The sequence below is a fragment of the Ochotona curzoniae genome, unplaced genomic scaffold (genome assembly GCF_017591425.1).
Source record: "Ochotona curzoniae isolate NIBS_2020 unplaced genomic scaffold, NIBS_Ocur_1.0 contig_3819, whole genome shotgun sequence".
NCBI lineage: Eukaryota > Metazoa > Chordata > Mammalia > Lagomorpha > Ochotonidae > Ochotona > Ochotona curzoniae.
In genome coordinates, this window is record NW_024466004.1 from 28,612,147 (window position 1) to 28,638,537 (window position 26,391).

At 38.3% G+C, this 26,391-nt stretch overlaps 1 protein-coding gene across 5 annotated transcripts in view; it reads left to right on the top strand.

Moving 5' to 3' along the window:
* KCNQ5 (potassium voltage-gated channel subfamily Q member 5) overlaps positions 1–26,391 on the top strand; it is a 520,388-nt gene that overhangs the window by 339,215 nt on the left and 154,782 nt on the right. For all 5 annotated transcript variants that reach the window (XM_040983626.1, XM_040983627.1, XM_040983628.1 and 2 more), the window contains exon 2: positions 581–671. In XM_040983626.1, coding sequence (XP_040839560.1) covers positions 581–671 — 91 coding nt within the window. The remainder of the gene's footprint in view (positions 1–580; positions 672–26,391) is intronic.

Here is a 26,391-nt window from a genome sequence, read left to right on the forward strand (position 1 = left end):
TGAATAGTAGTTTTATTGAAAAGTAGTGGAAAGTGCATGGGCAACTGGGAAAATCATCCTCTCCCTCTTCTAGTCTCATTATTAACATAAGGAGGGACAAATAAAACTCCTTGAGCATTAACAGATTCTGAAAAATGAGCCAATGGTAACAACAGTGTAGAGCTCTAGATGGTTTACCAGTGCTGTCCAATGTGAGGCAGATTCTGTTTGAAAAGAGAGTGAGTTCAGCCCATCCTGCCCAACAAGCAGAGTGGGAACATACTTTCTGAGCATTTTTCTCAAGACCCTTGCTTGGGAAAAGGATTTGATAGGAATTGATGGATTCTTGAATGTGAACGTAAAATACAGAATAACATTCACATACACCCACAAAAGAAACATTGTCTTCATCAAGAAACTTCCAAATGAGCTCCATTTGCCTTGCGTAACATATCGTATTTTGCTGCTGAAAATGACTTTAGTGTTTTAGCCTATGCCCATCCTAATGAGCTTGGTGCTTTATTCATTTTAAATAAATGAAACTAGTAATCTTAAGATAAAATTCTTATTAAATTTCTCTTTTCTTATTGCTGTTTTACAGTTTTCTCCTTGTGTTTGGTTGCCTGATTTTGTCAGTGTTTTCTACCATCCCTGAGCACACAAAGTTGGCCTCGAGTTGTCTCCTGATTCTGGTAAGTAAAACGAGTGAACTAGAAAGTGTGTAAAGTTTGTGTGAGAACTGTCTGTTGCACTCATGTAATGCAAGTTTATCCCACAGAAAGTTCTATATAGAAAAAGAGTGCTTTTGTGAAATGTGTAAATTTTTTAAAAATCATCAAAATATTTGGTCAACAATTTAATGCTCAGCTGATATTCAAGAATATATAGAAACATTCAGCATTGCTATCACATGCTAATATGTTATATTGTAGATGCATGATAAATAAGAGGAAATATTTGTGAGCAGTTTTAATTACATTTATTATGCTGGCAACCGAATTAGGAAAAGAATCGGTATGTACGAGGTCTCTCATTTTATTGCTGAAGGCTACAGGGTAGAAAGTATTTTCCAAAAGCTGCAATTTGGCAGTAGTTAAGTATAATTGGCCAAAAACTATGAGAATATGGCACCTCATAAGAAAACAGAAGTCTCCTCGTGCTCTTTTCAACCAACAGATTGTATTCTGAGTTTTGCTGCTAATGCACTTACCTGGTGAGAAATTGTACAGTTTGCTCTGTTTCCATTATGCTGTCAATCTTCCACCAAACAGAATTGCTCAATTCACTCTAAGATGGAAAAAAGACCCAAGATATTTTAGACTGAATTATCCTGGGCCTTTTAAGCTCTTTTATATTGTGTTACAACCAAACTACAGCACTGTAGACTCAAATCACATCTACTTGAAAGTTTGCTTCATTATATTCATTTCTACTTATTTACTTAGTTCAAGATGATCAGACTTGACAATCCCAGAACTGTCTAAATGAACTATGAACTGGAACAACTTACTACTATAAAGCCTAGTGAAATACAGAGAAAGGGAGAGAAGAAGTAACAGGGTTTTTTATGAGCCCTAATAAACAGAGATTGGTTATGTGCAGTAATAAGCATTTAACACTAAAAAGTTTTTATTAACAAGCAGATGGAAGCTGGAAGATTTCAATTCATGTAACCTGAAAAAATGGCAGATGCTTGTTCTATATTTTCTTTTTTTTAAAGATTTATTTTTTATTATTTTGTTTATTGGAAAGGCGGATATACAGAGAGGAGAGACAGAGAGGAAGATCTTCCATCCAATGATTCACTCCCCAAGTGAGCGCAAGGGTCCATACTATGCCGGTCCGAAGCCAGGAGCCTCTTCCGGGTCTCCCACGCGGGTGCAGGGTCCCAAAGCTTTGGGCCATCCTCGACTGCTTTCCCGGGCCACAGGCAGGGAGCTGGAAGGGAAGCAGGGCCGCCGGGCTAGAACTGGTGCCCATATGGGATCCCGGGTGTGCAAGGCGAGGACCTTAACCACTTGCGCCACCGCGCCGGGCCCTATGTTTTCTTTTAGATGGCCAGTTTGTGATTGAGTTTGCCTATTGTATCTCAGTCCAACATTAAGAAGAAACCACTGTTGAGTCTGGAACACATCTATTTCCACTTCTTTCCATGCATGCTGCACTTGGCATTATATAATTCTAATATTAAGGCCACAGTTTCAAACCCCAAGATAAGGAACAGAAAGGCACAAAAATGTATTGGGCATCTATTCTATTTAGAAGATTTCCGCTTGGATAGTAAGTGAGCTTTTAGCAGTGTCTACCTCTTTGATTGTTACAAATGATGTAAGACACAGCTTGCGCTTAGGTCCACATATGAAACTATAACTGGGAGGGGTGGAGGGCAGGCAGTGCAGTAGCCTAGGGGCTAAAGTCCTCTCCTTGCTTGCCTGGGATCCCATATGGGCACCAGTTCATATCCCAGCTGTTCTGCTTCCCATCCAGCTCCCTGCTTGTGGCCCTGGAAATCAGTAGAGGATGGCCCAAAGCCTTGGGACCCCGCACCTGTGTGGGAGACCCGAGGAAAGATCCTGGCTCCTGGCTTTGGATTGGCTCAGCTGTGGTCATTGGGACCGCTTGGGAAGTGACCCAGTGGGTGGAAGATTTTTTTTTAATCTCTGTATCTCATCCTTGCTGTAAATCTGACTTTCCAATAAAAATAAATATTTTTTAAAAAAGCATGAGGACTGAGGCAGGATCTCAGGTTAAAAAAACAAAACAAAACCTGTATTAAAATTTTAGATTGAGAATATGATTATGATCTTTAGAAATGAGAACGTGAAATTCTGGATCCACTGTGTGATCTATGATATGCATTGAGAACAAATCAACCAATAAAAATTCTCCATACAAGTTTCTTTCTTAACTAATTCAAGAATGCAAGTGGTTGGCTTCCATCTACCAAACCTGAAGCATGAATTTTGTCCTTGCTAGTAAGTTTCTAAAAACTCAAATGAAACCCATGTAAAAATGAAGTCTAAAAGTGTGTATTTTCTTGACTTTGAAAAGCCATTGAGCAGTGAACAACTGGCTAGACATTAGTGACTATAATGTATTTTATTACATAAAAATGTAGACATTGTATTTTTTTGCATTTGGATCTGGCAAAATAGAGAGGAAATCCCCTGCACAGTAAGGCATCTGTTTTGAATATTACAGCTAGTGCAACAGATGGATATTCTCACAAAAGTGCTTCCACAGTTTTCCCATAATGAGAGATCATGTTAATTTTCCTTTTTTCGCTCCAGAGGTGTATACTGTCGATGTGTTCGTGTATGTGTGTGTTATAAGCTAACTAGAAATATGTATAACTATGATTTACAGATGTAATTCTTCACCAATGTTTTCTTTGAAAAATTTACCATAACAAAAAATGAACATAGTCTGTGCTTTTCATACTTTTCAGCTCACAATTGGTAATTAGAAAAGCCTGTATAATTCCTTTTAACAATTTAGAGACAGAATACACCATAAACATTTAATAATTTGCAGAAAAAACTATGAGAGTTCCTAGTGGTTTGGAGAATCTCTTATTTTCTTTTAATATGTATGTGTGAGATAATCTGATTTTGAAATAGATCTAGCCTCTGAACACAGTTCTGGCCAGTGATACATTTAAGTACTAAGATGAAACATAAAGGTTTTCAAAACATGAAATTGTGCAGTTAAGTCACACTTTTCAAGTATGAGATCAGAGGAGTAAATTTAAAATTATATAAAGATCATATATTATACAGTTATCCTTTTTCATAACCCTGTCCTTTTTTTGCTTTTTTAATGTCTTAAAACATGATCATGGGTTGAGCCATTTAAAAAATATTAACTTTTTTCTGTGCACGTAAAAGGCACCCTCAGTTCGAACAAAGAGCACAGGAAAACTGAGCTCACAGACAGATTTCCCAGAATTCTCCTTGACATGCTCTGTCCCAAGCAATTGTTTCCTGGAGTACACTGGTTTATTGGGTGCTGGCCATTGCTTTGCACTTGGTCTTCTCCATCTCCTGGTGCCTCCAGAAAGATTGCAGCTCTCTGCCCCACACCACAAGAAAACATCATCAGTCTCATCCAAAATTGACTTTCCAGCATGACTTCTAAACTTTTAGCTTTTAAACTTTCCACAATTACAAATTAAATGAATACCTGTGTTAATTTGCTTGTTTATTCTTTTCAGTTGTAAAATAGTTGTAAAATAGATTTGATTCTATGTACAGGATTCCCTTATTTTTTGCCAGCCTGGCATAGTGAGTTCTAATTCCGCTATCACTTTTGAGCTGGTGCTTTGGAAATTCTCTTTGTTCCTTGGTTTTTCCCTCCGCTAAAGTTATAGTGGGGTTTTTCCTCCTTTGAAGCCCCCTCCTGTCACTATGGCAGGACATTGCTCTTTCTCTGTTAGTTAAATCTCTCTGTGCACACTTTAAAAAATGTAAGATTCTGGAAAGGTGAAAGAGTAGAAAGCATCAGGAGTCTGTCTCCACACCTAGACACCAATTGCTCTGGCAGAAAATGATGGAACTATTTTGGAACTCTGGAATCTATTAAGTACTGGCAACTTGGAGGGGAAGGTTTGGACCATAAATTGCAGTTAATTTTGATCCATTTCAGCACTTAGCACAGTAGCAGCTACTAATCCTCCACCCACAGCCCCATGGCAGGCAGCTGTGCAAGTGTTCCGGAAGCAAGCTACACAAACCAAGGTTGCAAAAAGGATCTTGTTCCCTAGTCTTCTGAGACTTTGCTCAGGTGGTTGCTGCTGCTGATCACAGAGGTGCAGACCAAAAGATTGGCCACTGTTGCTTCAATTCGCCGTCATTGCAAGGCTCTTTTCCTCTGGCTTAATTGACTTCCAGGAAATTTAAGGGACTCTCTCTTAGTGTTTCATTTTTTGTTTTCCCCTTTTTTGGATGCAATACATATAAATACAATTTTGTCACAACAATAATTGGAACTGGTAGTGATGGAAATGTAAATTAGTTTTGTATGCTACTAAAGTCAAGCTGATATTAATTCTAATTAGAGTGCAGTAACTTTAGGATGTTAATGTAATCCCCCATGACTACCACAAATAAAATAGCTACAGAATATATTTAAAAGGAAATGGAAAAAATAATTTAAACATAGAAAACAAATAGCAAAAAAAACAAAAATCTCTCTTTATCAGTAATTACTTTAAGTGTAAGTTTATTAAAACCTATAATCAAAACTCAGGGTTTGGCAGAACAGATAAAAATAAAAATACAACTACATGCTGACTGCAATTGACAATTTAGATTATAGACATAAAGAGATTAGGATTTGAAAGGATGAAGAAAGATATTTTATAATAAAGACAGCAGGAATGACTACACCAATATCAGACTAAACATTCTTTAAATTTAAAAGTTTATGATTTCCACAAAGACATTATATATTAAAAGCTTTAACAGAGTAAAATGATAACATTTAGGCACCTGGTAATGGACCTTCAAAGAATTTGAAGCAAAAACTGACAGAATTGAAAGGAAATATGAATAGTTCTACAACATTTGGATATTTCACTACCCAATCCTAATAATGCGTAAAAGAATGAGACAGCAAGAAATAGAAGATCCAAACACCAAGTTCTGACTGCAGGATGTGAGCAAAACTCCAGCCTTTTAAAACTTATGTGACACAGTGAAGGTGTTGCTAAGAAGAAAATTCATAGCTATAAAAGCATTGATTAAAAAAAAAAACGAAATTCTAATTTTGCAACTTAAAGAACTAGAAAAAAAAATTGAGCAAACTAAGCCCAAGACTAGCAAAAAAAGGTAATAAAGCTGACTAGGCTGTAGTTCCCACCAACATGAGCTGGAACTGGGGGCAGGCTGGGCCGGGCTGGGCAAGGCTACAGCACCCCCTGGCAAATGCCGAGGTGAGATGGTCTATACAAGACTGGGCTGCAGAGCCCAACCAGCACATATGAGACCCAGGGGAGAGTGGGCAAACCCGGTAGGAGGGCTGCAGGAAGCTCCCCTGCTGAGTCACTGGTGAGCACAAGAGCTGGGATTGGGGGCAGACCAGGCTGCACAGGGCCACAACACCAGTTGGCCTGCATGTAGGCTGGATTTGGGACAAGCCAGACTGGGTGGACTGTACCTACTGGTACATGAATAAGCCAGAGGGGTTGCGGGTTGGTTGGTCTTGGCCGGAGCATCAGCTAACAGATGCTATGTGGGGCGGGGACAGGGTGTGATAGGAACTCTGTCAAGCTAAACTACACTACAACCTCGAGAGTGCAAGATCTGGGAGTGGGAGTGGGCCCATTAGGGAAACAAGGGGCACCTCCCTGTTGGGTTGCCACTCCGACTGGTAAACATGAGAACCATGACTGGGGCAGGCATGGCTAGGCAGAGTGACATCCACCAGCACATGAATGAGCTGGATAGTAGGGCTGGTTTGGTTGGCCAGGGCTTCAATGTCCACTGACATGTATAAAAGCTAAATGGGATATAGGATAGACAGAACCAGTCTGCTGTACATACTGGCAAGTACGGGGACCAGGGCAGAAGGTGAGCCTGGAGGAGGTTATTGTGCATCACTCCAACTAGGCTTCAGTTCCCTCTGGTGTGCGCCAGGGCAAAGTGGACAGTTTGGGGCTAGACTGTAAAACCCACTAGTTTGCATAGAAGACAGGGCTGGAGACAACCGAACCAGTAATTGCAACTAACAGTATGCGTGTAGGCCAATTTGGGCAGTGGACCATGCTAGAACCTCTGTTGGCATGCACACACAAGAATCAGATCTGGGATCATCTCAGATGAAGTTTCTTGGGGGAATCCCCCAGCTGCATTGCTGGACTCAACCCCAACCATGAAGAGAATTGCAGGTTCTGTTGTCTGACCATGGAGTGTATGTGTCAGAGCTAGGCCTCCTCAGTGGCTTAGGCGGAGCAGTGGACTGTAGTATATCCAGATGCACATAGAGGATATGGCAGTATCCATACTGGAGCATGCAGAGGACATCTGGTATAATAACAGGGGACAAAGGATAGAACAAATCAATGAACTACCCAAGCAAGGAGTTGGCAGTGAATACCTGGGTGAGTGGAGACTCTAAGGTGGATTGTGTCAGCCGGTGGAGTCTAGAGAAATTTCTTTGCAATTAGAGTGGCAAGATTGGTAACAATACAGAACTTTGGAACTATTAAAACAACTTGAGCATTGCCCTCGGAGCATGCCCCACATCCGGGACCCTGGGATGGTTGGGAGGCTGAGTGTGCCTTCTGCTCTTATCTTTCCCCTTCCCCTAGATACAAGAAAGAGCAAATAAAATGTAAAAAGCTTAAAAAGATTGTAGCATAAATAAGTGAAGTAGAGAATGAAAAATAATAAAGAAAATAAAGGAAAACGAAAACTGTTTTTTAAAAGTAAAATGTAAAAAGCTTTAGCTGACTGAGCTAAGAAATAGAGACTCAAATTAGTAAAATAAAAAACAATATAGGGATATTTCTTTTGCTGAAGTAATAAGGATTATTTGAAAATACCACGAATAATTGCATGCCAACAAGCTAGATAACCTAGGAAGGATGTAAAAATATGTAAAACCATTAATCTAAGATGAGATTCAATCATGAAAAAATACAAAATCTTAATAACTGTCTACCCGGTAAGAAGATCAGTAGCAAAAATCTTCAGTTGATTTTGTATTGTGGCTTTTCATTTAAGGGGATGTATAATAACTGTGCAATGGAGTCCATCATATTCACATATGAGGATGCAATGCAGTTTGCATCTCTACTTCCAGACAAAGATGGATTCCCAATGAAACTGCTTACTATATCTTGACAATAAGATGTTGAACTCTCTGCCATTGTCCATGCCGACAATGATGGACATATGACCATGTATGAAAAACTATACTATATTAATGAGATAGGGGAACTCATTGAGGAGGGAAAGAAGAGGGGAGGGGATAAGGGAACTCCCACTATCTATGGAACTATATCATAAAATGACAATAATAAGAGAAGTAAAATTAGAAATAAATAAATAAATAAAAATTTTTAAAGGTCCATGAGCTGTAATTCACTGTGAATTCTAGCATTTAAAGAATACCAATCTTTCTCAAACTTCTCCAAAAAACTTGAAAAGAAGGAAACACCTACTGTGTGATTCCTTGCAATTAACTAGATTGATACCAAAGCAAAGGACACTACAAGAAAAGAAAACTTAAAATCAGTCTCTTGTGAACAATAATGTAGAAGTCATCAACAAAACACCAGTAAAGCAAACACAGCGACGTATTGAAAGTATTTTGTGCAGGACCATGTGAGCTTTATTTCTGGCATACAAAAATTAATCAATGTAATACAGCATAATAGAAGAATCCAGTAAAATAGTCACATGATCATCTCAATTGCCAGAGAAAGGCATTTGGAAAACTTCAACAATGCTTACATTAAAAAAGCACTCAACAAACAAGAAATAAAAGGAAACTGCGCTTTAAAAGCCCACAGCTGACATTATACTCATGGCAAAGATGAAATGTTTTTCCTGTAAATTAATTAGGCAAGGTTTCCTGTTTTGACCCTCTTATTCAACATAGAACTGAAAGTGATAACTAGAGAAATTAGCCTAATAAAAGCAAAAAAAAAAGGCATTCAGTTTGAAAAGGAAGAGGTAAAGTTATCTCTCTTTATAGATTAAATGATCTTATGTGAAGAAAACCCTACAGATTTCGCACAAATACCATAGGGAATGACAAATATGTTCACAAAGGTAACAGGATACAAAGTCTTGTCAAAATTTTCTCATATTTGTATACAAATTCCATTTGTGAAAGTGACAAAAAATAAAATACTTAGGAATTAATGTAACTAAAAAGTTTAAAGATTTGTACAATGCAAACTACGAAACACTATTAAAAGAAATTAAAGGAGTCATAGGAAAATGGAAAGACATACCATGTCCACAGCATTGAACACTCAACATTGCTTCTCAAGCAATCTATAGATGCAATGAATTCTTGTGCAGATCACAACGCTATTTCTGCAGAGGTAGAAAAATTCAACCTAAAATTCATATATAATTTCAAGACAAGCAAAAAATAAAGTCCTGGAAAAAGAAAAATAAAGACTAATAATTAAAAGACTATTGATTCCCAATTTCAGAATTTATTGTGGAGTACAGCAGTCCATACACTGAGGTATTTGTGGAAAGAGAAAGAGGGAACTCTGGAGAGCCTGTAATAACCCTTCATACAACATGTTCAGATTGTTTTTCAAGGGTTCCAAGATGGTTCTATGAAGAAAAAGATCACTACTTTCTAAAAGAGATGCCAAAAAAAATGGGTATCAAAATGTCTAGAACACAAAAATGTTGAACCGTTAATATTAAAGTTGAAAATGGAAAGACCAAAACATATTAAACTCTTAGAAGAAACCATGGGACAAAACTGATGGCATTCTGTTGTTTATTGCTTAGATATGGTACCAATTCACAAGCAATAAAAAGTAGAATGAACCTTATAAAAATTTTATAATTTTGTATATCAGCAAAAAGGATAAACAGCATGAAAAGATAAGTCACAGAATGGAAGAAAACGAACAATCTACAAATCACATAAGGCATTAGTATCCAGAACATGTACAAAATTCCTGAAACTCAGGCAAACTGAACGACGCACTTGAACGTAAGTTTCCACAAAGAATGTAGACAGATGCCTAGTAGCACATGCAGAGATGCTCAACATCTCTAAACATCGGGGAAACACAAATGAGCACTACAGAGAGACTATACCTCACAACTACAGAAAATAGCAAATGCTGGCAAAAAGTGGAGAAACTGGAATCCTTGTGTACTGTTGAGAATATGAAATAGTACTATCATTTACTTATTAAAATTTTGCAGCATTTTCTACTCAAAAAAGTAAGAAAAGAAAATTACAGTGCAGCCACTGTAATTAACAGTATGGTGGTCCCTCAGAAAATTAAAAATAGAATTACCATTTGGTATAACAATTCTGCTTCTAGGTGTGTATTTAAAAGGATTGAAAGTGTGGTCTCAAAAGAGTATTTGTACACCCATGGTTATAACAGCATGATTCTCAGTAGCTAAGATGTGAAAGCTAACCCAGTGTCTGTTGCTGAAGGAGTGTATAAGCCAAATGTAGTCTTCATAATAAAAGTTCATTCAATCTCCCCCCAAATTATATATATATACATATATATACATATATATATTCTGAGATAGATCACGACATAAGGTTTAACCTTGAAGACATTATGTTAAGTAAATAAGCTAGTCATAAAAAGTATTGTATTATTTCATTTACAAATGGGAAACTTAATCAAAAATTTTAAAGACAATACATAATGGTGATTTTCAGGGGCTGGGAGGAGTGGGCAATAGAAAGTTATTACTTAATAGATATGAATTTCTTCTTTATAAGGTAAAAAGTTTAGAAGAAGGATGATTGTGATGGTTATGCAGTATCTAACCACTAATATGTACTCAAGAATGGTTAAGGTGAATTTTTAAGTCTATTTGACACATACGAGTTAAAATAATACGTTTTTAAGTTACAAGAAATGTGAATGTTTTAAAGTGAATAATAATGTATACTACTTCATATAGTTATTGTGCAGATTAGATAAATTCCAATGTTTAGAATTAGGCTCAGTGCAGAGAACTCTTGAAAATATACTAAATATCATTACTGGCTCTTCCACATATAATCGGAACCTAGTGGGAACTGAGGAATATTTAAAATTTCATAGTGCTTTATTTGAAAAACAATGTACTTTTATAGTGAAAAAAAAATAAGTATCTTTGTAAATTCCCTCACCACAGTCAAACACCATTAAGGCAACTTTCTACACAGACTTGTGAATCAGTGGAAAAATAACTCAATGTGGCATTCATGTTTTCACAATAAACACTTGTTTTGTGTGGCTGATGTAGCAAGCTTTGATAGGTGTGCCTTATGGTAAATGTATCTGAGGACAATTCTTAGGGTTTCATTAGACCCTGTCCAGTGCAGTGAGTCTGGATCTACTGAGGAGAGCACTGGGCAGGAATAACTCTGGATCCCATGGGTTTAGTGACGCTCTGAGGATGGAATCTACGAATTCAGGGACACCAAGAAAGCTGAATGTCTGAAGTCCAAGGGCTGTTAAAAGCTGCTATTTATTGCCTTTATTTTATAATTTCATCAAAACTAAAAGAAGCTAGCATTTAACTGCCTTCCAGTTATTAGGTTCATTGATTTTTTTATTCATAAAACAAACCCATATTGAAATTACTTTATGGGCAATAGAAATGTGCAAGTATTACAAATTAATCACAAAAGATTAATTTTCAAAAAGGAAACAAAAAGAAACACTGTACAGTTTGGGTATTATTTCCTACCCACCCCATTTTAGCATATTGCCGATTCAGCTGTGCAAGATAACACACATGTTATAAGTATAAACTCATGTTATAAGTATCTGAGAGAATCAGGATCTCAACCTAGGTCTGGCTGGCTGAAATCCAAGACTATCTTAAGGGCATCCAGCAACCTGTTGTTCTGCTTCTTTCAAGACTGGTGGGACTTGAAAGTGCTTTTGCCATCACTAGGTGAAATACCAATGTAAAAGACTTTTTCTTGATTCCTGTATTTTACTTAGGATAAATTAGTTTCTTTAGTCACAAATAATTCCACTCAGCAAATTATCATGTGTGGATGTATCTATTCAGACCAACAACAGTCCTTTGTGTCAAGAATTCTAAATGCTGATCTGTAAATCGTGAGTAATCTGACCCATAGTGTAAATATTCAGGTATGAGGTGCACCTTCTCTTTCCACCTCCAGTTGTTCAGATGAGCATTATGTGGTTAGAGTGAGCTCTCCTGTTGCCATAATAGGCTATTGTGGGAAGTTTTGTTTGGATTTCCTTTGATTTCAATAGTCTGGATAGAACCTTTTAGTATCGCATTCACATCTTCTTGAAAACTACCATTAGTATGAACTCCCTCTTTGTAGGATAACTTCTTGCCTTCCATATTAATTTAAAAGTATGTGTTATTTTGTGCCTTTAAAGGCAAATTTTTCATCACATTGAAAAAAAGGAAACCTCTTCATTTAATGAAGATCATATACATTCTTTGCAAAATCTTCATTGAAGGTAATCATTCAAAAATTGCCCATCAATATGTTATTTATTCTTCATGTAGTAAACCAAACGTGAGTTTATGTCCTTGTGTAGCGAATCAGTTCCTGAAATGTGTACCAATCCACAGAAAGTAGAGCTAATTATATCTTAAAACCACCATGGATCTTACTATTTACAGAATATATGTAATGATTCCCTCTGTAAAATAGAGTCCCCTCAAAGCTGGTAACAACTACGTAATTAGTCTGAATTACAAAAATTGTTTTCTTTTCATAATGGTGATTCATGTGTTTCTTTAATTGCTAGATAAAACTATCCACTCTATTACCTGGTGTTGAAAAATTTGAGATGTTGTTATCTCCCATCTACTGTTGATAGTAGACAGGTTAGGTTGGGGTTAGTCACACATTTAAGCAGTTTTGCCCAATAGCAAGTTTTACACATGGGACTATATCCATTCAAGGTAAAGTGATTGCATTTGTCTTTACATTTAAAACGTAATGGTTACTGTCACTTCTCGGCCTTTTTGCTACGATCAAGTGTACAGCTTGTAGTACTTAGAATTGTAAGAGGGGATAACAATGTGTAAGGATAAGGTCCCATTCAAGGATATTTAATCATATGTTTGTAATGAAAGTGACAGAACATGAAATATTCAGCAATCAGATGGGAGGAATGAGGGATGTTTCTTCAGGTTTATCACATCCCTATAATTTATTGCAGAAAGCTCTCAGAATATCCCAATGAACATTGAAAACTGCAATTATTTCCCTTTGCCTTTCTTTCATCAAGTAAGATGCAAATAAGTTTTAAAATGATTCATAGACTAACAGCCCTCATCAATCTGCTGATAACTGTAAAGAAAAAAGCAGGACTAGTTAAACACCTACACTGAATCTCAACTGAAGGATAATAATAGAGTAAGTAAGTTGCCCTGAGAAAAATATTTCAGATACTAGAGAGAAAAGTTGCTAATATGAAAGAAACTGAAATTGTGCTTGAAAAAGATCATGTCCCTGTCTACAGTTTAGGAAGGAAAGAATGTTCCATATTTCTGTAGTATTCCTTGATATCTAACCAAAAAGTTTCACCCAGACCACAGAACTGTACTGTTTTGTTTTTCAGAACTTAGCGGTCAGTCCAACAAATGTCCTCACAGCTATCAATCAGATACACTCAACCAAGCCTACCTTGGCACTTCTTTCAATTGTCATTCTGCGCTCCATCATAATAGTATTGAGGGAGAGGAAGGGGGAGAAGGGAGAATAGTAGAGATAGAAAATGAGTGAGCGATTTGATTAACTTTATAGGGTGGCTAGAAAATAATAGAATTCAAGGTGAATCACAATGTAGCAAGATACTCATCTCTTACTGTTTCATGCTTAAGTCATTCCCAGCATTAGACACTGTGGCAAGCACATCCTCCTTAATGGAATAAGTCATCTCTTTCCTCTCACTTTCCTCAATGCTACTTGATATTGAGTCTCCTCCATTATTCCTCTACTCAACAAGGTTTTTTCAAAATGGGTCAAGAATGTTTTTGGTTGGAAAATGAGGATATAACACTAAACTAAGCAAACAAATATCTCCTCTGGAGTTTACATTTTCATGGGGAAGATATACAGAAAGTGTATAAGCAAATAAACACACTGAGTGTTATTATAAACCACTGGAAAGCAATAAATAGGTATCCGTAGTGGAGAAATGTTTAGATAGTACAATGGCACTTCAAATACTTCATGGGAAAGGCACATTACCTTTTAATCTATTTTTCCATGAGCCTTTTGAAGCATCTTCTGTGCTTAAAGCAGCCCACTGAAAAGGGTAGCAATAGCAGAGATTTGAATAAAGTGAGGCAACAAATCTTGCCCATATTACATACAAAAAAACACTCCAGGCAGATGGAACTTCAAGGACAGAAGCCTGAATAAGAGCACACAGCTAAGACAAGAAAAAACATGTAGTACAAAGACACTGAAAGAGTAAACCAGGAAAGAGGGTGGAGCAAGAGCAGACACCTATTGGACTTCAAAAATCTGGGGCAAAAAACCCAAAGCTGATTTGGTGACCACATTTACTACAGTGGCATGTGATGCCATTTTATCATTATGTATTGGGTGAAAAATGGTGACCGATTTTTAATCATTCAACATTAACAATGCAACTTACCTAGTATCATGAACACAACAATACATTAAAACAGGATGCAGAGGGCCAGCATTGGTGCTGCAGTGAATAAAGCCACTACCTGCAACATTGACATCCCACATGAGGAGCAGTCCAAGTTTCAGTTGCTCTGATTCTGATCCAGCTCCCTGTTAATGTGCTAATGAAAGCTGCATATGATGACCCAAATACTTGGGCCCCTGACACGCATGTGGGAGGCCAGCTGGAGTTCCAGACTCCTGGCTTCAGACTGACCCAGCCCCAGCTTTGTAGTAAACCAGCATATTGACAATCTCTCCTCTCCCTCTCTCTTCCCTCCTTCCTTTGCCTCTCTCTCTCCCTCCGTAATTCTGCCAAATAAATAAAAATCTTTAAGAAAATGCATGATGTGACTTCAGAATGAAGTAGAGTAGAAGGGTCACAGGATAGATGTTATCTAAGAAACAGTTGAACTCATTCACACAAAACTCAGAATCCTACACTGAAAAATGTGAATCCACAGAACAGCAGAATCCCAAACTGAAAAATGTACAGAGAAAGCTGCATAGTTTGAAGACGAAAAGCTACAAGTCCTGTCTCAAGCTCAGCTTTACCACAAGTTGCCTTTGTCCTCAGAAGTGAGGTATTCTGCTCCTTGGGTAACTATGCAGTCATGGATTGCTTGCCTCCAGCCAGATGCTGTGTGCTTTCTCTGTGCTGCCCTTCTGTTGTCTCTACTCACTGCCTCTCTTGTCATGTCCCACCACCTTGCTCTAATCTATTTATCCTGACTCTGGATTTCCATCAATTTTCAAATATTTCCCTTGGTCCTTCCCACTCCATTACCAGACCTAACCTCTTGAAACACTGCAGTGTCAAATGAAATATATATTTAAGTCCTCCTCCATTCCAGACACTTCTCAGACCTGGAGAAATTTGCTGTCTAAAGTATATTATTATTTATAACCTGTGAATGAATGACTCTAGAAAAAAAGTAATGGCTTAAAAATCAAGTATTTATAGAGAAATAAATGGTGAGATTAGGAAATAAGGAGACAACTGGGTTAATTTGTCATTTTTGAAAATTCTCTTTTCAGGCATATCCATATGAGAAAATAGGCATATCTTAAGTCTCCTTTCTCTCATGAAAATTACAAATGAGATTATGAAAAACTTTTCAATATTGCTTACTACTAATCACACACTAATCTTTTGGATATTGGCTAAGTGCTGTACAAATCCAAATGCTAGAAGCAATAGGCTAAGTCCCACTCTGCCCCCAAGCAGGCACATCAGGGGGTCACAATTAGGGTGAGAACGCACACCATGCCTCTGCAAAGTAGATTAGAGAAAAATTTTCCAAGCTGTAAGTGGCAGCTTGACAAACAACATTACAAGCTGGATTCGATGAAAATACTGCAGAACTGGCTTCCTGCAGGGCTATAAATCACAATGAATCCACAGATCATTATTGGAAAAGGGAGCACAGGAAAGAGACTCTGCAAGTGTTGCAGGCCCTTCAGCCTTGGCTCATGGCAAACTGAGGGAAATTCAAGCTGCAAGATCTCAGCGTCATGGAAAAAACCTAGAAAGCTCTCCTCAGAAAAGAACATGGCAGAGAAGGCTTAACGGAAAGAAGAGAACCCCAGCCTGAGCCCAGGGGGCATGGAAAGTGAGGAAGAACCATGCCCAGCAGCACTGGCAGAAGAATCACTCACTCTGGTTTTCACTCCCTAGCCCTTAGTCTTTGGAGCGTTATTATCTCAATCAAGTACAAATCAGCATCAACAGCAACCTAAAAAAAAAAAAAAAAGAAAGAAAAATCCCAACATAATTGGAGGGATGACATATGGAAGAGGGATGATTCAGATTCCGGTCATGAACCTTTGACTTAATGACAGTGACCTGGTGAAGTTTGTCAGCTCCTGTCAACATGGCTGCTTCTGTCCAGCAAGCTCATTCCTGAGCCACTGTTTCATCTAGACCTCACACTACAGTGGTGGTCACCATGGGAAGGCTAGGGAGGCATACAATTGGCTGAGGTGAGAGTGCTGTGCAGTGAGTTTGAGAGGCTTGTCAGCGTGTAGAGTCCAGGAAAGAACTGAGGAGAGCTTTACATTACAAGTTGGAAATGCAAAAACATGCGGCCATGTGGGCAGGAGATCCTGCACTGTGAGGATGAACGTTCTCTTGAATCATGTTTGCACACTGGAAGGATTTTTTTTAATATCTTAAGCAGTTAGTTCATTCATTCACTTATTCACTCATCAAATAATCATTGAGCACTTACCAGGCATGTTGTGAGCCAGGGTTTGTTACACATTACACGCATGCTTCACACCGAGATAGTCATATGGCCACCAGCCATGGCAAGGATGGTCCTTTAAAGATAGTTTGGTGGGTAAATCAGATTGAGGATTTGGAGAATTACAAACACAATCTTCCTGCCACTTTGTTTCCCTACCACAGATTGCTTTATACATGCTTTAAGCAACTGGAAATAAGGTCATGATATCAGTGTCATGTGGAAGATAGAGACAATTTTCCCCCAAACTCACTGAATGCAGCAAATCTGAAGGAGTGCAGCACTTCCCTGGCCACCTTCCTTCATTGTTGTCATTCTGACATACGAGGCAATTCTCTCCAGTAACAGTGAAAAGGCACAGTATGGTAAACCAAATGATTCGTCTTGAACATCCAGCACATTTTGTTTCAAGCCAGCAGCGTCCTCTCTACCAGTGCATGTGACAGTGGAATTTTGTCTCCACAACCCCACAGCCTGTGTACTTCCCAACGTCCCTCAGTTTGTCCCAGCAAGTTCTCTTCACCTAGATGTGAACAAAAGCTATGATTACTGCTGTATTTCCATATCAGAATTTGACAAGTCTATTTTATCTTTAACTTAGATCATTTTTGAATTGCTTTTATTAAAGCCTTATTTATACATTAATTCCAACAATCAGATTTTTGCCATGAAATTTTGTCTCATTAGAGGCAAGAAAGCCGGTGCCTGGGTGGGTAGAGTTTATTCGTGCTGCCTATTCAGAAGCACACGTTGTTCCTGTTTGGCAGGTTCTTCTCAGCTGAAAGGCAACAGCCACACACAGTTGAAGCACATCATCCTTAGGTCACATAAAACAAGGATAAAAACTTGATTCAGATCATGGTTCTGAGGCGCTTAGCCCAAACCGTCCTATCCTCTGCTTGACCGCAGTGCGCTAAAAGAAATTTCAAAGTTTATAAATCTGTTCATCAAAAGTTCAAATTTGGGGCCTGCAATGTAGCACTGTAGGATAAACTATACTATGAAAACATGGGCTGTTCTCATGTATTAGAAGCCCTTTATTGTCTGGTGTGTCTCACTTTGACTAGCATATGGGAGATACTCATCAGTACGTGCAAACTAAATAATCTCACCATTCAGTTAAAAGAAGTCATCAGTAATGCTCTACACAGATTCTTGTCATCTACATAGCGTTTATCACACTTTGATAGTCTCTTGCCTGCATGAAATTGTTTCAAATTATTGTTCTCTGTACCCAGAAGCTTCCTAAGAGAGGGTCCTTCTTTTTTCTAATTTTTTTTAATATTACATATTTGATTAGGGCTCAGAGGGTAAAGGGTTACAGGAAAGTGGATAAGACCATTGTTTCCACACTAATATTTTTTTTTCTGTCCCTGGGGTAAAGGAAGAAACAAAGAGAGAAGCCCCACCCAGCCTCCCACCAATCTCAGGTCCCCAATGTGAGGCACGCTCTGAGGATCCTGCTCAAGCAGTTTTGATAGTCCAACAGTTCAGAATTGCTGCCAATCTCACCGTTCCAATTGCGATGAAACCTATTCAGAATCCACTGGCTGACATAGTCTCTTCATGGTGGGGTTCTGAGATCAGCTGTTCAGTTGGAGGGATTTCCAAAGAAACTTAGTCTGAGGTGATTCCAGACCTGATTCTTGTGTGAGTTTTCCAGTACAGGGTCTGGCACCATCTGTCGCCCCAGTCAGTTTATGCACATGCTGGTTGTTGCAATTGCTGGGTCAGTTCTGTTTCTAGTCCTGTCTACCACGTGAACCAATAGTTGTTGCAATCCAGCCCGATCCTGCCCACTTCATACTCGGCCCTCACGCAAACCAGTGGGAGCTGCAGCCTAGTTGAGGCAACTCCCCATAACCCCCACCAGGCCTGCTCCCTCCCTTGATTCCCATGCTTGCCTCTGTGTACTGTAGACTTGTTCAGTCTGTGGACATCCCATTTATCTCTCGTACATGTCAGTGGGCACTGAAGCATAATTCAACCCAACCAAGACTGTTTTCCAGCCCACACACATACTGGCAGGTGCCTTTCAGTGGGAGAGCAAGAAGGAGGTGCCCACTGTTTCCCTACTAGGCCACTCCCATTCCTGGATTATGCACTCTCCAGGTGGTGCTGGAGTTTAACTTGACAGATTTAGCCCACAGTGCCAGCCTCTGCCATCTGATGCTGAGGCAAAGCCCAACCAACCCTCACGCCTAATTTATGCTTGCGCCAGTCAGAGCAGTCAGCTGAGCCTGGCTTTTCCCTGATCTATCTCACAGGAGGTCCACAGGTGTTGTAGTCCTGCCTGGTCTGGTCTGCTCCCATCCCAACTCATGCTCTCCAGTGGGAATAGCTGTCCAGCAGGGGGGCACCCCTGGATTCCCCCTGCCGGCTATGCTTCTTCCCTTCCCTGGTTCTCACGTGTGCTATTTGAGCACTGTGGTCACATCTGATATGGCCCACCTCACCTTGGCTTTCCGTAATGTGCACTGGCATGTGTTGTGACTTTACCTGACCCGACCCACACTCTGTTCTGTTCTGGTGCTTGGATTCGCCAAGGGGTGAAGTGAACAGGCTCAGCCTGGTCTGCCCCCAACCTATGCTAAATGTATGCCAGTGGGTATCTTTCTCTGGCCTGGTCTGGGTTGCGTTCACCTGGAGGGACTGTCCTGCCAGAAGAGTTGAGGTCCCTTCTATCAACCACTTTAATTCCCAAACCTGGAAAAAGGTATTACATGTCTGGAACAGAGGAGGAGATGTAAGATAAAACTCTCCTGCACTAATAGAAAGCTTTTCCATAAACTAGTGTATAAATCCAGTGTCTCCAAGAAGACATTAAAATACTCTGGTTTCAATTAATCCTGCAATTTGAGGAATATTAAATTCCAAAACCAAATTTGTACTCATCGACAACAATTAAAAGGCAAATATAATTATCTAATGTGAAACCTAAGTTTCAAAATTTAAAGTGATTATTTGCTTATTTTTAACCACTTTTCTTCTCTGTTCATTTTCTCTGAGTGTCATCTATCTTTCTGAGTCTGGGTGAATCAAGAATTTATGTTATAAAAGTAAATATACTTATCTAAAATCAAAACAAGATGATCATTAACATTAAATAATAATAGTATGCCATGAGTCCGTGGCCAACATTAAAAGTGGCTAAAATCATGTAACAAAAATTACTGCAAAGACCTAGTTATTCAACACTAATATATTTTAATTAAAAAGTCATTTAGTAATGACTGACTCACTCATGATTTCTAGAGGGAAAATGGAAAAAAAGAGTCTAATGTCTCAACAGCTCCCTGCAATGAAAATATTTTATCTTTTAAACATTTTATTTTGGAGTAATTTTAATTTAAAAAGCAAAAATTGTGGATAGTAACACAGAGTGCCATATACCCTTTGCCTCATTTCCCTATCAATATCTCAATTATCTTTGTCACAAATAATGAATCACACTAAGCTTTCTCAGAAACCTTTTATCCTCTCATCTTTTAAGTCCATGATAATCAGAATTTGGTGATCAGATTAAGTTTTCCAATTTAATTTTAGCTCCCACATTGGAGGAGGAACATGCAGTATGTGTCTTTTTGTTTCTGAGTTATTCCATTCCACATAATATCCAGTCTCTGCCCTTTTGACAGCAAATGACAAAGTTTCATTCTTTTTATAGCTGAATAATATTACGCTGAATATGTAGCCACAATTTTTTATAAGTTTGTCTAATGATGGACATTTTGGTAGATTACATATTTTGCCTACAGTGAGCAGCACTGCTATGAACATGTTGGGTCAGGTGTTTATACAACGAGTATATCTCTTTCAGGTATGTAAACAGTAGTTAGATTGCTGAGATATGTAGCAGTTGCATTTCTACTTTTTAAAGATGTATTTATGCTGTTTTCCATTGTGGTTGGATAATTTACATTCCCACCACCATTGCATAGGAGTTCATCTTTGTCCAAATCCTTATAAACATTTGTTATTCTCTCCTTGTGGTAGTAGCCGTTTTGGTAAGGGTGAAATGATGCTTGTGAAATTGAATAATTTGCATATATTTGTTATCCATTTGTATTTCTTTTGAGAATTATCTATTCATGTTTTTTTAAAGATTGATTAATTGCTTTATTTAATCTCAAAGTCAGAGCTAGAGAGAGGAAGAGACAGTGAGATCATCTATCTGCCACTTCACTACTCCAGTGGCCACAATGGACAGGGCTGGGTCAGGCCAGAGCCAGGAGCCAGGAGCCAGGAGCTGCTTCTGGGTCTTCTGTGTGAGCATAGAATCTCAAGAAGGGAACTTGATTGAAACTGAAGCAGTGGGCCTAGTGCAGTAGTCCAGTGGCTAAAGTCCTCACTTTGAGGGTACCAGCATCACAAAAGGGCACCGGTTCCTATTAAGGCTTATCTGCTTCCCATCCAGCTCCCTGCTTGTGACTTGGGAAAGCAGTCGAGGATAGCCTAAATCCTTGGAACCCTGCACCCACATGGGAGATCCAGAAGAAACTCTTAACTCCTGGCTTTGGATCCACTCAACTTCTGCTGTTGTGGCTACTTGGTGAATGAGCCAGCAGATGGAAAATCTTTCTCTCCTTCTCTCCTTCATTTTGTAAATCTGAGTTTCCAATAAAAAACAAAATAAGTCTTAAAAAAAAAAAAGACAAGAAAAAGTGAAACAGTAGGAAATCCAACTGGCATCCACATGGGAGACTATCTCCTTACCCCACAGTACAGGCCTAAGTAAGCCTTTCTTGAGCACCTATGATTGTTCTAGCACCTCAGTCTTTGGAACTGTATCATGAAAAATCTTTAAAAAAAAAAAAAAGACGTAAAATTTTAGGTTTTAAACAGGAAACTTTCTTAAGAAGGGTATCTATATACAAATTATGATATGGATATGATTACGTTGCTGTATCTGGCACCTCATTGTATAGACTTTTGTAATAAAAGAACTTTAATGTTCTTGTAAAGGCTCTCCAAGAAATATTCAAACCTACATCTCAGATAATAAAAAGCAAAACAGGAAGCTGTAGGGTAATCAGTATTACCTGCTGCTGCCAGTTTCCACAGAGAATGGAGACAGGAGCTCTCAGTGGAGGCAGTACCTAGGGACCCTTCCATTCACAGGCAGGAGAGTTAGTCACTGATGTCAGCAGACTCCTTTGTGTAATTTTTCTTCTATATGGCATATTACTTTTAGAGTTGATATTGAAAACATTTTTTTGCAGTTAATTTTATCAACCTTTACCACTGTTAACTTGTTAATGTGTGTTGAAACCTAACATAATAGCTAAGGCTTTTCAGTAGAAGTGGAGTTTCCTTCTTTTGGCAGAACCATGTCCACATCACAGTTTCTAGCTTTCTAGGAACATGGCTTGCAGCATTTCCAGTATGGCCCATCTCTTGTGCGTTTGAACCAACCTCTGGCTCCACAGTTAACTTTGTTGATTCACCACTCTGAATATCCTGGAATAGAAGCAACAATGTACAGTAACAGCTCATTGGAGCAGAGAGAAGACGCTCTTTTGTGTAGATTCCATAAGGGCTTGCAGAAGTGTCTGTGGTCATGGCCAAGCAAATCCATTTAAAACACTAATATATTTTTTAAATGTAGTTAATATGATGTGATTGTAGCTTTTTAAACTATGAAACCCCTGAGAGATTTTAACTTCTAGGTGAAATAAAGCTTTTATAGTTAAGAAAGGAAGAAAGGAAGGAAGGAAGGAAGGAAGGAAGGAAGGAAGGAAGGAAGGAAGGAAGGAAGGAAGGAAGGAAGGAAGGAAGGAAGGAAGGAAGGAAGGAAGGAAGGAAGGAAGGAAGGAAGGAAGAAAGAAAGAAAGAAAGAAAGAAAGAAAGAAAGAAAGAAAGAAAGAAAGAAAGAAAGAAAGAAAGAAAGAAAGAAAGAAAGAAAAAGAAAGAAAGAAAGAAAGAAAGGAAGGAAGGAAGGAAAGAAAGAAAGGAAAGAAAGAGAGAAAGAAATGGAGTGCCATGGGAGGCTGAGTTTTGATCAATCTCCATACATGTCCCAAGTAGTGTGGGATTCATGCTTAGCAACAATCTCACTTGCTCCTCAAATGCATGCTGTCTTTCCATCAGTCACTGGCCTGCCTCATGGGTAATGCCCTGCCCCTTTGAGAACCACTTCCTCAGATCACTGTAAGCATCAGTTCTTAACCTTAAGCCTCTGGCATGAAAATCCTAGCCAAATAATTGAGCAGCAAGTATCAGTGTTAAGACTTCAAGCACTGTTTTCAGCATTACATAGCACAGACTTGTTTTAAAGAACCAAATTTTTAAAAAGAAGAAAGAATTAGATTGCCTACAAGTGTTTGCTTCCCTTAATAGGCCATCCAAGGGTAACTGGAGATTTTTTAATAAGTAAAAAAAGTTGCTCTTTGTATTAGGTGAAGACAAAATAGCAAAAGAGAAGAAAATCAGAAAAATCTCCAAGAAAAATCTCCAAGAAAAAAATCCATTTAAAAAGGATAAGTCTCTTGACTCCGTAATATAACCAGACACTTGGATGCATGAAATAAAATTTCAACATAATTTGGCCTTGGTAAGCCAGCATTTTGCTGCTTCTGTCAACTCCCCACGATTTGTTAAAATTATAAGGTGGACATAGTTTATGTTATAGCGACTATACTGACTAGCAACTTTTCACAAGACTGCCATTTCAGATACCTTCTCTTTGCCGCAGACAAAATATCAAACAACTACACTCAGCTTAAATCAGTCAAGTCATTGCCTGTGGCGGTAGACTGAATTCTGGGTTTGATAGTTATCCCACCCCTCTTTCCACAGCCCAGCACTTCTTAAAACAGTGGCTGTCTTCCACACAAACACATCAACATTTAAAGTACCAGTGTCACTTAAAAGATGAGATTTTCTTAGCATCTCAAACTCTCAACACTTGATGGAAAAACAAGGAAAGTAGTATTTTATTCTTTTCTTCTTCAATAATGTTCTCACTATGATTATGTCCTTAGATGCTGAGAAATGTGAAGTCTCTTCTGCCCTAATTTAGCTTACCTGCCAGAAAGAGTGGAAAACAATCTGATTCTCACTATCCCCAGACTGACCCAGAGACTTCTGAACCAGACATGTACAAGATTTGGAGGAAAAGTTAGTAATTTTACCAAAACTATTGTTAATATCATTGATGTTCCAGACTTCCAACAAGAAGAATTTTAACAGAGTAGGGTTTTATATATTTAAAAAAAGAAACTTTTAAATAAAAACATTAAAATATTTCAAGGGTTCTGAACTTCCATCTAAATTTTTCTTGGAATCTATATAGAAATCAAATACTTGCACATAATGACGCTTTTTTTTTCTGGTGCTTGTCTTTCCTTTGCTTCCAAAAAACAAAAAAAAACACAGTTGTCAGGGAATGCCTTTCTATTCTCTCGCCTAGAATAGACGAACATATGAGTTCTGTTCTAGTTTCTGTATTTAGCTGCTTGGATCATCTGTGGACATCCAGTACCTGTTGTAGAGACCTCATCTCTCTTTCACCCAAGCCTGGTTGGGAGTACCTATGATAAGAAGTCAGGGAACGCAAGCTGATTCTGCTTGAGACATTAACCTTGGCACATACTTTTCTCAAAGTAAAAATTAAATTAAGTTACACTGAATCAAAAGACCCTGCACAGTCTAATCTTCCATTTCCATATAACCTTACCTCTTATCCCCTTGCCTTTATTTAACCAATTTCACACATCCTTAGTCATACTTCAGAGATTTTGCACCAACTAAACACTATGCTTGGAAGCCTCTTCCATCAGGCAATGGCTTGACTCACTCCCATAAGGATTTTTTTTTAGAAAGATTTTTTTTTATTGCAAAGTCAAATATACAGAGAGGAGGAGAGACACGGAGGAAGATCTTCCATCCAATGATTCAGACATGGAGGAAGATCTTCCATCCAATGATTCACTCCCCAAGTGACCTCAATGGCCAGTGCTGCCCAATCCGAAGCCAGGAGCCAGGAAATTCTTCCAGGTCTCCCATGCGGTTGCAGGATCCCAAGGCTTTGGACCGGCCTTGACTGCTTTCCCAGGCCACAGGCAGGGAGCTGGATGGGAAGTGGAGCTGTTGGGGTTAGTACCGGTGCCCATATGGGATCCCGGCACGTTCAAGGTTAAGACTTCGGCTTCTAAGCCATGGTGCTGGGCCCACACCCATAACTTTGAGTCTGCTCAGAAAATCCTATTCTATTTAAGGCTAAAAATGTGTGAGCATTTGCCAGCACCATTACCCTCTTATATATCCTTCTCCACAGTATTAATATTCCAGTCTACTATAAAATGTGTTTGTTGTAGGATCTGTTCTCCTCCATTAGAAATTCTTTTCTTAGCTGTTTGCTTCTGCATCCCCAGCATTGGAAATAGTACTTGTCACATACAATGTAATAATTATTTGATCAATATGTTTGTTTAACAAAGTGAGTTCTATGTATCAGGTATTGTTTTGCAAGTTGCGTAAATGTTAATTTTAAATTAAACTCTGATAGCAACCCTATTAACAAAGGTTTTCCATCTTGTTGTATAGAAAATTGAGGCATAAAAACACTTAATTATACACACCTTATAAGTAGCAGAACCCCTCCATGCCCCAAGCCCTGGACTCCACTAAATGAATAAAGTGAAACATAATGGGATCTCCACTTTGTTTCATTTGTTTATTTGTTTTTTCCACAATATAGTTTTGTAGGTATAAGGATTCATCCCTATCCTTCTTCCTTCCTCCCTCTCCCCCTCCCACCTTTTCCCCCATATGATCACAAAAATGTAGTTCTGTAGTACAAGATATAGTTTTAATTTTCGGAGACTTAAATGTATCAAGACAGGGTAAATATAAGCAAAGGTAGAAAACCTAGTAGTGTAATGTATAGTATATTTGTAACTTTCATTGCGAATCTTGCTTTTATTCTATAGTAAAGATGAACCCTGAATAGTACCTTTTCTCCCTTCTACTCTTCCTTGTACAGTTCATTTATATGAATATATACATAAATATTAGTTCACATGCATATATATAGATAGATACATATTGTACTTTACGTATTGGTTGCTTTATATCAAAGAGAACATGTGATATTTGTCCTTTTGGACTGGTTTACTTCACTAAGCATGATAGTTTCCAGTTGGAACTATTTTGTTGCAAAAAGCAAGATTTCGTTTTTTTTTTTAGGCTAAGTAGTCTGGCTGGTGGATGTACCACAGTACTTTATCCATTGCTCTGCTGACAGGAATCTGGATTGATCCCATGTCCTGTAACTTTCTTTCAGAATCCTGTTTTGACTGAATTAATAATCCCATTGTTCTACTGATCTACTTAATACACCATGTTAATTCTTTGCTTCTATAACTTGTAGCTCGTTAGCTGTCTAGGAATCAGAATCAAGGAGAGAAACAACTGACACTCATTTACATACTAACTTAAGCAACCAGCTATAGCTTATTGAAATGGTTACCTCAATTTTTGGGAAGCATTTTGGATGATTGAAAGTCTAGAAATAGAGTCTAGAAGAAGACTCTGGAAGATTCCAGAAGACTAATAGAAATTAGTGTCTAGAAGATGACATATCTCCTACCACTTTTCCATTGACTCAAAACTTAGGAAATGTCTGCAAACAAACTGTTGCCAAAGGAATATCCTGCTGGGTTTTCTTTAATTAGTGAGATGACTTGGTTGTAATTATTTCATTAATTGTTTAAATGCATGTAAGACTATCAAATGTCTTAAAAGTGTTTCCTGTTAAATATGCCTTACCTTCCCTTACCCTTGTCTTCTCATCTCTTTTTAATAA